Source organism: Desmodus rotundus, chromosome 10, assembly GCF_022682495.2.
Source record: "Desmodus rotundus isolate HL8 chromosome 10, HLdesRot8A.1, whole genome shotgun sequence".
NCBI classification, from domain to species: Eukaryota; Metazoa; Chordata; class Mammalia; order Chiroptera; family Phyllostomidae; genus Desmodus; species Desmodus rotundus.
The window spans coordinates 82,877,260-82,890,405 of NC_071396.1; the positions used below are offsets into that span (position 1 = coordinate 82,877,260).

The following is a 13,146-nucleotide window of genomic DNA, read 5'->3' on the forward strand; positions in this document are numbered from 1 at the left end:
GACTTCCCTTTCAGTGTCAGTAAGATGAAAATAATGCTTTTTTAAAAAAAATGTACACAGATAAATCTGAAACCACTGACTCTTCACCAACAGTGTCTATGCTTTGAGTTACTCAGCCCTGGCAAGTTCAATGTCTCCTTCACAATTATTCTTCTTTGAAGAATCAGCTCACCACACCATCCTACTCCCCCTAGCCCCCCAAAAACTTGCTGTAATTTCATGGTTCAAAGTGTGGGTCTGGGACCCCCTTCCTTATGATTACATGATATCCCGCATATATTTCTACACCGCATTTATAACAGTTTACAAGTAGTGAAAGATATATTATTTCATAATATAAGGTCTATTTCATAAAGATCTATTTTTGTTTCTTTGAATGAAGAAACACTTATTTATCTTCTCATCCCCAACAAAATGAAAATTAAATATTTGTTGAGCAGGAACAAACTTAACACTGAATAAATGAAGGAATACATGAGTGAAAACAGATTCCCCTTTTCATTGCCCTTCTCACATCACCTAGAGATAGTTCACGTTTATTCTGTGTCCACACATGCTTTATTGACCAACTTTCTATGAGTAAGCCTCCAGACCACAACAAACAATTTTTTAAATGTTTTAACAGCCACACATTACTACCATTTGCTTCTAGGGTGTTTCATAGGGTAGCAACCAGATTTAGTTCCTAACTCTTTCACATTAATTCTAATACATATACTCACTGGGATTTTCAGTGAAATCAAATATCAGCCATCTATCAAATTATTAGCCAAGAAATGTTGATTTATAAATGCTGGAATTGGGAGTAAGGAGGCCATGATAGTAGATAAGAGACATTAATTTTTCTTGGTCTTTGTGAAAACTTTTTTTACAAAATTTTTATGTTTGAGATAATATTCAGGGATGATACTAATAAGCTAATCACTTGAAGCTTATTCTCACCCATGTGTATGTATGAATTCAGGAAATTATTCTAGGAAATATAACTCAGGTAGATATTTTCAATATGTGTAAATGTTAAAGCCAACTATTTGCACAAAATATATTTTGAACTCATGCATTTTAAGTATGTTTCTTAAGAAAAGTACGTTTACCATAATGTTTATGTAATTTAAAGGGAAAACCTGTAAGTTTAATCTTTCATATCTTGCTAACACTTCCATCTGTTTTAAAGAGATAATTAATCCTTTGTTGGTAACGGCCACATATGTTTTGGTGCACAGGGATTTATGAAACAGATTTACTCTCATCCAAGCAGAAATGTCATGAGCCAGAGAACTAGCTGTGTATCATTTGACTTTCAACAAGTCTCTTCAACTCACTGTGTCAGAAGTTTCAGAAGTTTTAAAGAGGAACCAATTCAAGAATAACACACTATGGCACTGGATGGTGCAAATAGTGACACCTTCTCTCAAAGCCTTGGAATAAACGTCTTAAAGAAGGTATGCTATCCTGAAACTGACTTTGACAGCCTCTAAGGAAGGTGAATAACCCAACAAAAAAAAATTTTGCATTACCTATTTCTCATTCTGGAACCTGCAATTATCCTCATTGTTAAACAGAAGCCAAAGTCTTGATAATGAAGCATAAATACTTGCCTATAAGACTCACTTGCAAGAGCATTAATTTCAGATAGGACTTATGTATAGTTTCCCGGAATGATTTGTGAAAGTGTTTAGAAAAAACCTGCCTGGTTCAATTAGTTTTCCCAGCATGATGGGGAATGAGAATTATCACCAAAGTGTGCTACCACCCATGTCTGGCTCATTAGGAAGGAAGGGAAACTAGAAGACATACTTCCCTCCAGGTTGAACTCTGTACCCCTAGCACTGAGCACTGTTCTAGGCACTGGAAACAGAATGGTAAGCTAAGCACAGTCTCCCTAGACACGAAGTCCTCAGCTAACTTCACCACCAACGCAGTCACTCAGGAGTTAAGCCCTGGACAAACAGAGAAGAATGTGGTTCTCTCAGCTTCAAGAGAGACTGGTTCTTGATGGCTGAGAAGAACAGGACTAGAGAGAGAAGGGTAGGAGATCCTGGGGGGGAGGGGAGATGAAGGCACTTTTGACCACAGAAGGTACTCTGCTATTTTGGCTAAATTTTTCTAGTAGCAAATCAACCCTTTAAATTTTTATAGGTTGTTCCATTACTCCAACATCAATAGTTAACCTTTCTTATAAATTTCCTAATCTGCTGCTGATGCTAGTGTTTTTGTTTTTTAAGAAGAGTTCAAGTTAACATTTATTTTTGCAAGAATAATTATCATTATACTAACACCCTTATGCACTACACACTGCAGAGTTTTCTGCCTAGTGTGTCACACAGAGATTTTCCGATTTAATTTTTAGAAGAGCCCTGTGCTGAGAGCTATTAATCCAATTTGACAGATCTGGAAAGTGAGCCACGGAGAGATTGCCCAGGCCACCGAGTTAGTATCTGTCGGAGGGAGGATTTCGACCTCTCGTTACGCTTCGTGTAAGAGCGTTTGTAGATCGTATCGAAGAGTGTACCTTTCCCCTTAACACCTTTAGAGTTTTGTCCTAATCGAGTCTAGTTTAAAGGGGTCACAGAACTGTCCGCTTAGATCCTCTGTAATTTTTCTAATAAATTTCTCCTTCGGCCAAAGAAACTGCAAACCTGTCGGATGCAGTTAAGGGTCCTCTGGAAACTGGTGAAAAGCCTTCGCGGAGGGAGCCACCTGAAATCCTGCCCCAGAACTTCTGCTCCCTGAGGGTGGGCCCCACGCACCACGTCTGCAGTGAGGACACGGGTTCCCACGTCACTCGTCTTTCTTCGCGCCACCTGAGCTCTGGGCCCGAGCACATTCACCAAGCCCCGGGCCTTTCGGCGGCCTCGGGCGGCCAGGCCCGCTCGCGGGACACCACGGCTCCCTATGGCAGAAAGAGAGAGATCTGCGCTAGGGCCGAGCCTTGCCTGGGGGCCCAGAGTGCCGTCCCCTCTCCTGGGAGGAGGGGACTGGGAAAGAGTACCGCGGGGCGGGGCCTGCCACCCGCAGTCCCCCAGCGGGGACATCACGGTCCCAGGTGCGCGTTCGACAAGGGGCGGGAGTCACCGCGAGCCTTCTTCCTCTGCCAATTCCCCACCCCAACGCCTGCAGCTCCCCCGACCCACGATCGCTTTTCCCGGGGAGCCCACACTGGGAACCTCACCCCCGGGCAGCGGCGCGGGCGGCGCGGGCGCCGCGGGCGACGGGAGGCGGGGCGGGGAGGGGCCGAGCGCGCTCACCCGGACCCGGCTCGGGCGGTGTCGCGGAGCGGAACGCGCGGCCCGAGGCCAGGGCGCGGCGGGGACAGGGGCGCGATGGCGCGGAACGCGGAGGCCGCCCTGCTGCTTCTCCTGGTAAGTGTGCCAACCCGGACGCGGAGCCCGGGCAGGCCAGGGCATCGGCGGGCGCCAGACTCGCGTCCCGACCCGCCCGCTGCCGCTGCAGCCATCCCCACCTGCCCGGCTTTCCTTCTTTGTGCCTGGAGGTGGGAAGGGCTGGGCAGGCGACCGCGAGCCCGAACCCTGGGGCTTCGGGAAAACTGCTGGGGCTGAGTTGGGTGGATTGGAACCTTTCCACGTTCCACTTCTTGCCGTACCCAAAACCCTACACCTTTTCTGTCAATGATCTGCGGGTGTAGCGGGCCCAGAAGCGGGGATCCCCTTCCCTGGGGATCTGTGGCTTTGTTTGGAGTCTTTTCCTGCGGAAACATGGAGGCAAATAGAGGCAGCAGACGTGCCTTCTTCCAGGTTCGCTTATGTTTTCTACGACTCCCCAGGTGCACCGGTGCACGTCACTGAACCAGAGAAACCGCAAAAATACCTGTTATTAGACTGCAGAAAAAAAAAAAGGCCTTAAATGTATCTTTCGGTTTAATAAACGTTTTTGTTTAAGCACATTTTTAAAATCACCCACACAAAGAATGATAGTTTTAACTTAAAGTTCACAATGTTGGTGTTTTAAAATAAGCATATTTTTTGAAAGATTTTATTTATTTATTTTTAGAGAAAGGGGGAGGGAGGGAGAAAGAGAGAAAGAAACATCAATGTGTGGTTGCCCCTCATGTGCCCCCAGCTGCGGACCTGGCCTGCAAGCCAGGCATGTGCCCAGACTGGGAATCGAACTGGCGACCCTTTGGTTTGCAGGCCGGGGCTCAATCCACTGAGCCACACCAGCCAAGGCTAAAATAAGCATATTTTTTACTTTAGCAATTTAATATTTTTATTGTAATTTGGCAATAATTGCTCCTTAAAGAGTGATTATAACTAGCTGAAGCAGAGCAGAATTCTGGACAGAATGGTTTTTGTGTATCTAAAAGTACACAGCATAAAAAAAGTATGTGTATGTGTGTTTTGGGGAGTCAGGAGTTAGCTGCTAGGGAGATGATTCTGGACAGGAAGTAGACATCAGGAGGGGGAGGGAGGAAGAAGGAGAAGAGAGAAGGGGAGAGCAGAGATCCAAAGAGACCCAGAGAACTAAGCCTGAGGTGACAAATAATAAAAGGGATTGGGGAGGAGAGGGAGGGAGGAGCAGGACAGATAGGAAAGAGAGAGAAAGGGAAATGGAGGGAAGGGAAGTGAGTTTATGCACACAAGTGTGTGTGCTTTCGTGTGTGTTTGGGCACAGTGCTGGTGGACAGCATGTTAAGCCTCTTTTGTTTAAACCACCCAGGGCTCGCGATAAATTCTACATTGTTGCCAGCCTTTTCTTTCAACATTGCAAACAAACTTTTTGCCTATAACCCATTCTAATCGTATGAAACCGCCATCATATATAAGGTGGTCCATTGTTGACCAAAACATCAATGTGTGGGCATGACTGTATACTCTAGAGTATTGGTTGTCTGCCTTTGTGACCATATGGCTAACCAGGAGGTGCAGCTCACGGTTGCTGCCCAGGATCAGGAGAGTATCTGTCACACATCGCTAGCCTGGGAAAAGATCAAAATTCAAAATTTGAAGGATGGTTTCTCTACTGAATGTTTATCACATTCGTACCATCGTTAAGTTGAACCACTGTAAGTCAGGGGCCATCTGTGTAGTCAACTCATCGGACAGAACTACTTCTTAAGGAAACAGGTCTTTTATAGAAGGGAATATAAATTATAGTCTGTATGGGCCAGAGTTCAGTTGCAGATAAAAATTCACTCTAGCTAGTTGAAGCAAGAAGAGATTTATTTCAGGACATTAAGTTGATTACATAAGTTTAGGGAGGATCCAGGAAACAGACTATGGTTTGTGCTATCAGTAATGACCTCAATGCCACCCCGCAGGACCCAAGTACTTAGGGAGGGGCTGCCTCTCCTGTGAGCCGGAAACACTGCCACTCTCACAGTATGGGAGCTGCTGTGATTAGGATACTGTTGCTGCCAGCTCCCAGAACCATGCCACAACTGCCAGGAACCATACCAACTAAATATACCTGTACCCTGCCTCTTGGCACCCATGAATCTAGTGGTGGACACTAGCGCCATAATAAGGCTGCCTCAAAAATCCAGCTACATCCACATCCAAGCTTGCTAGCAAAAACAGCAGACACGTGGCTTCTGCTTCACTTCCTTCTTTCACACTCAGGTAAGTACTGATTGAACCCAAATCATATTCAGAACCTTAGCTTCAAGGGGATCTGATATGTGGGTTCAGCTTCCCTCTGCAGTTCACACACCAGAAGATGTTGAGTGATACGCCCATAGCTACCACACAGCCATATAGACTAACTCCATCTAAATGGATAAAAGATAATTTTGTGAATAAAGGCACAGAATCTTTCTCTTCAAGAGTTCTTCACTTGGGATCTACCAACTCCTAAATGGTCCATAGATAAAATTCAGAGCATCCTTAGACAGGGCTGGGAATAAATTACTATCTATTTTCACTAACCTGTAACTAAAGTCTAGCATTTCTTTACATTATAAGTGTAGGAAAGATACTGCAATAACATTAACAGTACCTGTGACTTTGGCACAATAGAATTCACGTCATACTATAGTTATCTCAAAATACCATTTACTCTCATCACTAAATTGTGAGATTTAAATTCTGAGAAGTACTTCAACATAATTGGATTCATTCCTAATCCAATGGCTTTTTAAATATTATTTTATAAATGTAAAAACATTCTGAGAAAGGGTCCATGGGCTTCACCAGGCTGCTAAAGAGGGCATTCAAGGGAGAGATTTTTTTTATGCTCGTCTCAATTTTGCCTTGGACTAATGAAGCTTGTCCTTTAAAGTCAAACCACATTTTAAGGATTCAGTGAGAGCAAACTGTACTGTGAACAGTGACATCTACTAGCGTGTTAGTTTGCTAGGGCTGCTGAAACACAGTACCAAGAATTGAATAGCTTAAAACAGCAGAAATGTGTTGTTTTATAGTTCTAGATGCTAGAAGTCGGAAACCAAGGTGTTGGCAGCGCCATTCTCCCTCTGACACATGTAGGTTCCCTTCCTTGTCTCTTCCTAGTGTTCAGTGGTTTTCCAGCATTCTCTGGCGTTCCTTGCCTTGAAGATGCATCACTCCAATCCTCTGTGTTCCCATGGCATTCTTCCTGTGTCTCTTCCTATCATCTTCCCTCTGTGCAAGTCTGAGTCTGTATCCAGTATCCCCTTGTTGTAAAGACACTGGTCATACTGGGCTCACACTAATGACCTCAGTTTGGTTGAATCTGCAAAGACCCTGTTTCCTAAATACTGAGTACTGGGGGTTCGGACTTCAGCTTATCTTTTTGGGGGAGGCATAGTTCAACCCAGAAATTATCAGTAAAATCAGAGTTATACAATGTTCTAATATGCAACCAGATAACAGATTTTGGAATAAATTCAAGTATAAATTAGATAATAAACACTGAGGCCTATAAGAATAATCAGTTATATCCAGGAATTTTAGAATGCATAATTTCACATTTGTTTTTGTTTTTAAAAATTAATAGGTAATTGGAAAATGGCGAGTCTTAATGGAAGTTTCTATAATTACAAACTTAGAGAACGTATTTTACAAAAAAGCATGAGCATTTTTGGTCTGAATTCTCCCTGGTTATTAGAAATAGCTAGTAAGCTAAATTTAAATCTCCAACTCTGAGATATGTATTGATAGAAACTTCCCATTAATCTCATTACGAGACAGGTCTAAGAGTGACCATTACCCACTGAAATTTTGCAGAATAGTATATTCATGAATGAAGCATGCAAATATTAACATGGAAGGAAATTATACATTAAATAGGAATTGGTATTTTTAAAACTGTCAAATTGTGCTAAAAATCAGAAACCTTAATTGAAATTATTAATGAGCTTTAAATCAACTTGAGCATTTCTTAATCAGCTTTTTTTCTGTCTTTTAATGTGCCACAAATTTTAAAGGCTTAAAACACTTTCAGGTATATACTTTATATATAATGAAAGATGATTTTCTTAGCTAAGTTTATCTTAAAGTATCAGATGAATAGCACAGATGACATTGCACTATTTTTGCTTATTTCAAGTTACTTACAAAAAAATTTGCATATGATAAAAATGCAAACTTTGTATTTTTATCATATGCAAAGTTTGGTGATAGGGTGAAGGAAGCTGGAACACCAGGATTTATACCACAGTCTATGGCAAGATGAGTAATGCCCACCAAAACAATACATTTTGTAGACGCTAACCACCCATGACCACTATTTAGTGATTCCCTGGTTGAGGCTAGGCAATGTGATGCACGTGGGGAGGCCACGAAAAAGTTAGACATGTTCAGCCCTCATGGTGCTCACAGTCTAGTGAACAAGCAAATGGCTACTTCCCGAATGGGTGAGGGTAGGAAGAGTGATGATAAAACAGCACGTAGCACCCTGGAGCCCACAGAGGGAGCCCTAAAAAGTATGTGGCCCTAAAAAGTACACACTAAAAAGTATGTAGTTTTGCTATCTAAACTTCAAATTCAGAGTTCAAAACAAAGTTCAAAATGCTACTTTACTTGGCTGAGTTTTTTTTCTAAAGTAGCAGCTGTGAAAACAAAAATGTGTTTGTTTAAATTGGCTGTTGAGTGTGGTGTCTCTGTGAATCATGCTTATGTGTGAATCATCGATAAGGTGGATTTTTTAAGTTGAGATTTTCTAAATAAGTTACAACATTAAGCATAAAACAAGAAATTGTGTAGACTCCCTCCTCAAGGACAAACCAGCCAGAAGGAGCTGCAATCCACTGCCTCATATGACCTCCTTCCTGGATTCTGCTTTTTAAACATGTCTAGGTGACTTGGGAACAGGAAGTAATTATTAAAGGTGCCGACCTTGAGAACAAAGAGCACATTGATTGATTGTATTTTTGCAGTGACTTCTGATCTTCCCTCATGCCTCCTCCAAAACCAAATTATTTTCTTGCCAGTTACCAGGAAGGCCAGTTGTTACAAGATGTATAGGATTGAAGGGTAGAATTATCATTTTTTTTTAATTTTTAAAACTTTGGTAAATTAGGGATGCTTTTGAAGGATTTATCCGGTCCATCTTCCAGTCTTCAGATACAGAGACTCAAAGCTTCCTTTGCCTCTTCAGTCTTGAAGTAATGTTGCACATGAAGTTTTCTATCACCAAGTTCCTTGTGAGAAAAAAAAAGAGCTACAGACTTCATACCTGGGAAAAACCATAGTGATTATCTTGTCCAGCCACCCTTCCAATGCCTGAAAGCCATTCACAGCAACCCTACAGGAGGCCGCTCAGATGTACAGAGCCGGAAATCCTCCCAGGGAAGTGGGAAGGAGAGGCAATGGAGGACAGAGACAGGGGGTGTCACTGGTTTCATTTATATGGCCTGCAGTAGGCCACCAGTTTGAAAATTTACATAAATCCTCAGGGACCTGTGGCACTTGCAGTACCTCCATGACCCTAGTTACTACAGTAATTTCCAATCAGAGAGACCTGGTCTACATCAGGATTTCTCAGGCTTGGCACTTTACCCTTGGGAACCAGATAATGCCGGGCGGGGGCGGGGGACTGCCTTGTGCATTGTAGACCTGCAGCATCTCTGGCTCTACCATTAGAACCAGTGGCTCTCACCTCCCCATCCCCATCCCACCCTTCCTTAGACAACCAAAAATGTCTCTAGACAGGACCAAATATCCCAGTGAGGGGGTGGGGTTATGCAAAATCTCCAGTTGAGAACCACTTTTCTAAGTTAACGATGTGTTTTACATGATACAGAGTCCCAAGGAAACATCCAAATTATGTACTTTAGAAAAAAGTAGTTAAGATCTTAACTTTTTAAAATCAAATAAACAGTTCCACAATTGACAGAATGTTGGTACAGTTCTCTTGGGGTTTTTGTCCAGTGGATGTAGAGCAAATATGTCAGTCCATCCTGCCTTAAGTGACTATGAAAACAAACCACGGCAATAGGTGCTTTAAACAGCAAATAGCAGCACTGTTGCATAGATTCCGAGACGCCCTCAGCTTTAAGGTGCACACGGATTTTTGTAACTTTTTAGTATAACATACAGAAAACTACACATGTCACCAGTGTGCTGACTCACTGGATTTTCACAAACTGAACACCTCATAACCAGCAACAGGATTACCAGCACCCCAGAAGCCATGACATTGACTCTCTTTCCTCTATCAGCACCAACCTTGATCACGCTGCAATCATCCCACGCCACGGCCTGGCTATTCCCTTCGCAGGGCTCTCTCTGACTTGCTCCCTCCCTCCATTCGGTCTCTGCAGAGACACCCTCTTCTAAGAGCTTCCTCAGAGTCCTAAATTACTCCCTCCCACCCTGCCCCTGCTTCGATTTTCTTCACAGCTCTTATCACAGTCTATTGTTGTATATCTCCTCAACATCTAAGAACATTCTATTACTTAGCATATTGTGGGAGTCCATATGGAAGGCATGAATGAATAAATCCAAATTTCAGAAATTTTAAGATGAGGAAAAGGCAAGTCTTGGAATTGAGGATATACCATCATAATTCTATTTACTGAGTGCCTACTATGTGCCAGACATTTGCAATAAAAACACTTACATTATTTCTTTTAATTTGCATAATAACCATGCCAAGTGGATGTATCAGTTAAGTCGCTTTCAGGTATAAGTAACAAAACCCAACTAAAAGTGGATTAAATGAAGGGAATATTGAATATCTGAAGAAATGGATCAGAGGTGGGGGAGCTCCAGATCCAACCACTTCTGTAACTCAGAGATGCTACAGTTTCAGTTTGGCTTCTCTGCCATTTTATTATCTTCGTCCTCCTGGTCACAGATGGCGGAAGCCATTCCAAAAGGCGTGTCCTTGCTGAACAATGTCCAGAAGCAGGCGGACGGGAGCTTTGCACACGCTTCTCTTCCTATCAGTGAGGATAATTTTTTCCAGACTCCCCTGATATCTCATTGGCCAAAATTCTGTTACATGTTGTTATGCACTAAATGTTGGTGTTCTCTCCAAATTCATATGTAAAATCCTTAATCTCAATTTGATCGTATTTGGAGGTGGGGCCTTTGGGAGGTAATTAGGTTTAAGTTGGGAAGTTTGGAATAGTGCGTATGATAGGGATACAATAAGAGAGACGAAGATAAGACAATTGTGTAATTCATGGTCTGAATGAGCACACTTTTGAGAATAGAAGGGTTGCTAACAGAGGATGTACCTGCACCTCGGGTGTCATCCAGATTCTCTTGGGAAAGCAGAAATGTATGGTCACCCTAGAAACCAACACCAACCCTGTGGAGGGAGCTGCTGTTGGAGAGCGTGGGTGTGTGATGAATCCAGTCAGCCACTGGTGCCCTCTGGAGCGATGCTGTCAGCACAGGGTCAGAATCAAAGAGAATAATTAATAGCTAGGCATACAAAGTTGGGGAAAAGTGAGGCAGGAGTATTAGAAGGTCGAGAGAATGAAGGATCTCTGAGTGACCAGCAGTATCTTTGAATGGCTGGCGATAATCTAATACTAGCATCATGCAACAGCGTCATCTGCAGTGATGGATGTCTGCCATGTCTCAAGCCACTTACCTCATGTGGCTATTGAGCAAATGAATTTTTCATTGCAAATAATTTAAGCGTAAGTGTAAATAGCCACTTACTTGCAGCCACCATATTAGAAAGCACTGGTTTGGGTTAAGCCAAGAGAAAAGTGAAGCAAAAGTCACAAGGCAGGGTAGGGGGTTATTGTACGGATTTTGGAGTAAGCATAACTGTGTTTAGTTCTGTGTAATGATGAAGTTCAAAATGTGACAGTACTTGATAAGAACCAAAGAGAAGAGTGGTGGGACCTAGGATGGTGAAGACTGAAGTCTGGATGTGGGTAGTCGTGGGCATGACCCGTGGGGGTGATGGGCGACGGGGTGGTGGGAGGCATCTCACACTAAAGGCCTTGAGGAAAGGTAAGTGGGTTCCCCGAGAACATGGATGAAAACCACAAGATAAAGAGAAAAGCATGAGGGATTGGCCAAGATTTCAACAGCAGAGTTTTGGGTTGTGGTTTTCAGATTTTGCTTGTGTTCCAAGTTTCTTGGAAAAGGCACTACGTACGGATCAAAAAGAGTGCAGATTCCTCTCGTTAGCCCCGGTCATGGCAAAGAGGTGAAGGGGAGATTTAAAATTTGTTTCCTTTGGACAAAGGAGAATGGTAGTGGTTAAACCTTTTTTGTTGTTGTTTTTAATGTCTCTACTATCCTAGGTTATTCATTGTCAAAATATTTAAACTGAAATGAGTGATAAATTGTACTTAACAATAAATAATTTTATTTTTCAGATCTGCTTTTACTTTGGAAATGCACTCCGTTTAGAGGTAAGGAACCAAGGGAATTACTTTGTCTTTTAAACTCAGCCTTCATTCCATGGAAGACAATGAGGCTGTGCCTCAGCCAGATTAAAAACACACACTCCCCTAGACCCAGGTCCTCCCACTCAAACAAGTGTGCAGGAACATGTATCGAGGGATGTTAATGCACCATTTTGGGAGCAATCTGTCCACCAATAAGAGAACGATATAACAATTCATGGTACATGCAAGAATGTCTGGGAGAAGGTACTGAATGAAAAATCAAGGGGCAGAATGAGAAGTATAGTAAATTCTATTTTTATAGGAAAAAGACCTTTACACGTGTACAACTGTGTGGTCATAAGATCATAAAAGATACTCATTCGTCAAGTTGTTAACAGTGAATACTCTGAAGTATGAAAATGTAGAAGGAAGTTTTACATTATAAACTTTAATGTTATTTAATATTTTGTTACCTAATTTAGTTTTTTTTAAAGTTATAGAATGATCTTTCAACTAAAAACAGAGAAGAAAATCAATGACCTAGTGATGACCAATGTAAATATTTCTAAATAAAATACATGGTGTAGAGAGCTATAAAATAAGTAAAATGATAAACCTAGTAGAATAATCATTTCTGATCTTAAGATACTAGGTCAGATGTGTTGAAATTTTCCTTGGATAAAATATATATTATCTATTAAAACCAAATTGAAAATTTATAGAATCATTTTCCACTTAAAGTGTCTAAAAACTCAAGATGGGCAATTTAATCCTTTGCCCCATGACTAAAACAATAAACTCAGCCCTAGCTGGTGTGGCTTAGTGGATTGAGTGCCGGCCTGTGAACCAAGGGGTCCCTGGTTCAATTCCTAGTCAGGGCACATGCCTGGGTTGTGGGCCAGGTCCCCAGTGCAGGGTGCATGAGAGGTAATCACACATTGATGTTTCTCTCCTTCTCTTTCTCCTTCCCTTTCCCCCTCTCTAAAAATAAATAAATAAAATCTTTTAAACAACAATAAATTCATTAACTGACATTTTCACTAGTTTAAAATTGATATCATTAAGTTACTAAGATTTAGTCTTAAAACATTTAGTAATTCACTTTTAAAATATAAGCAACCACAGAAAAATTGAACTTTATTTTCAGCTAGTAAGAAAAGAATTCTTTTGTTCATTTGTGTGATCACTAAATTATTCTTTAACTTTTAAACACTTCGATCTGGGAAAACCTTTTCTCACTGATAGAACCTGAGCCCTGCTGCTCTGCTGGTTTGGAGACAGTCTGTCGAACTCCTGTAGAATGTGCTGGCGTGTATACATTGCCTCTTTGAAAATGAAGCCTGTTAAGAAATGAGAAATTAATACCTTGAACTTTGCACAGCTGTCTTTAGAGTTTTAGTAAATTACAG

The 13,146-nt window shown here is 41.8% G+C and overlaps 1 protein-coding gene across 1 annotated transcript in view; it reads left to right on the forward strand.

Moving 5' to 3' along the window:
• Positions 1-3,124: 3,124 nt before the first annotated feature.
• DSG2 (desmoglein 2) overlaps positions 3,125-13,146 on the forward strand; it is a 34,274-nt gene continuing 24,252 nt past the window's right edge. Inside the window, exons 1-2 of the mRNA XM_053913284.2 lie at positions 3,125-3,362; positions 11,726-11,761. Coding sequence (XP_053769259.1) covers positions 3,324-3,362; positions 11,726-11,761 — 75 coding nt within the window. The 5' untranslated portion in view covers positions 3,125-3,323. The remainder of the gene's footprint in view (positions 3,363-11,725; positions 11,762-13,146) is intronic.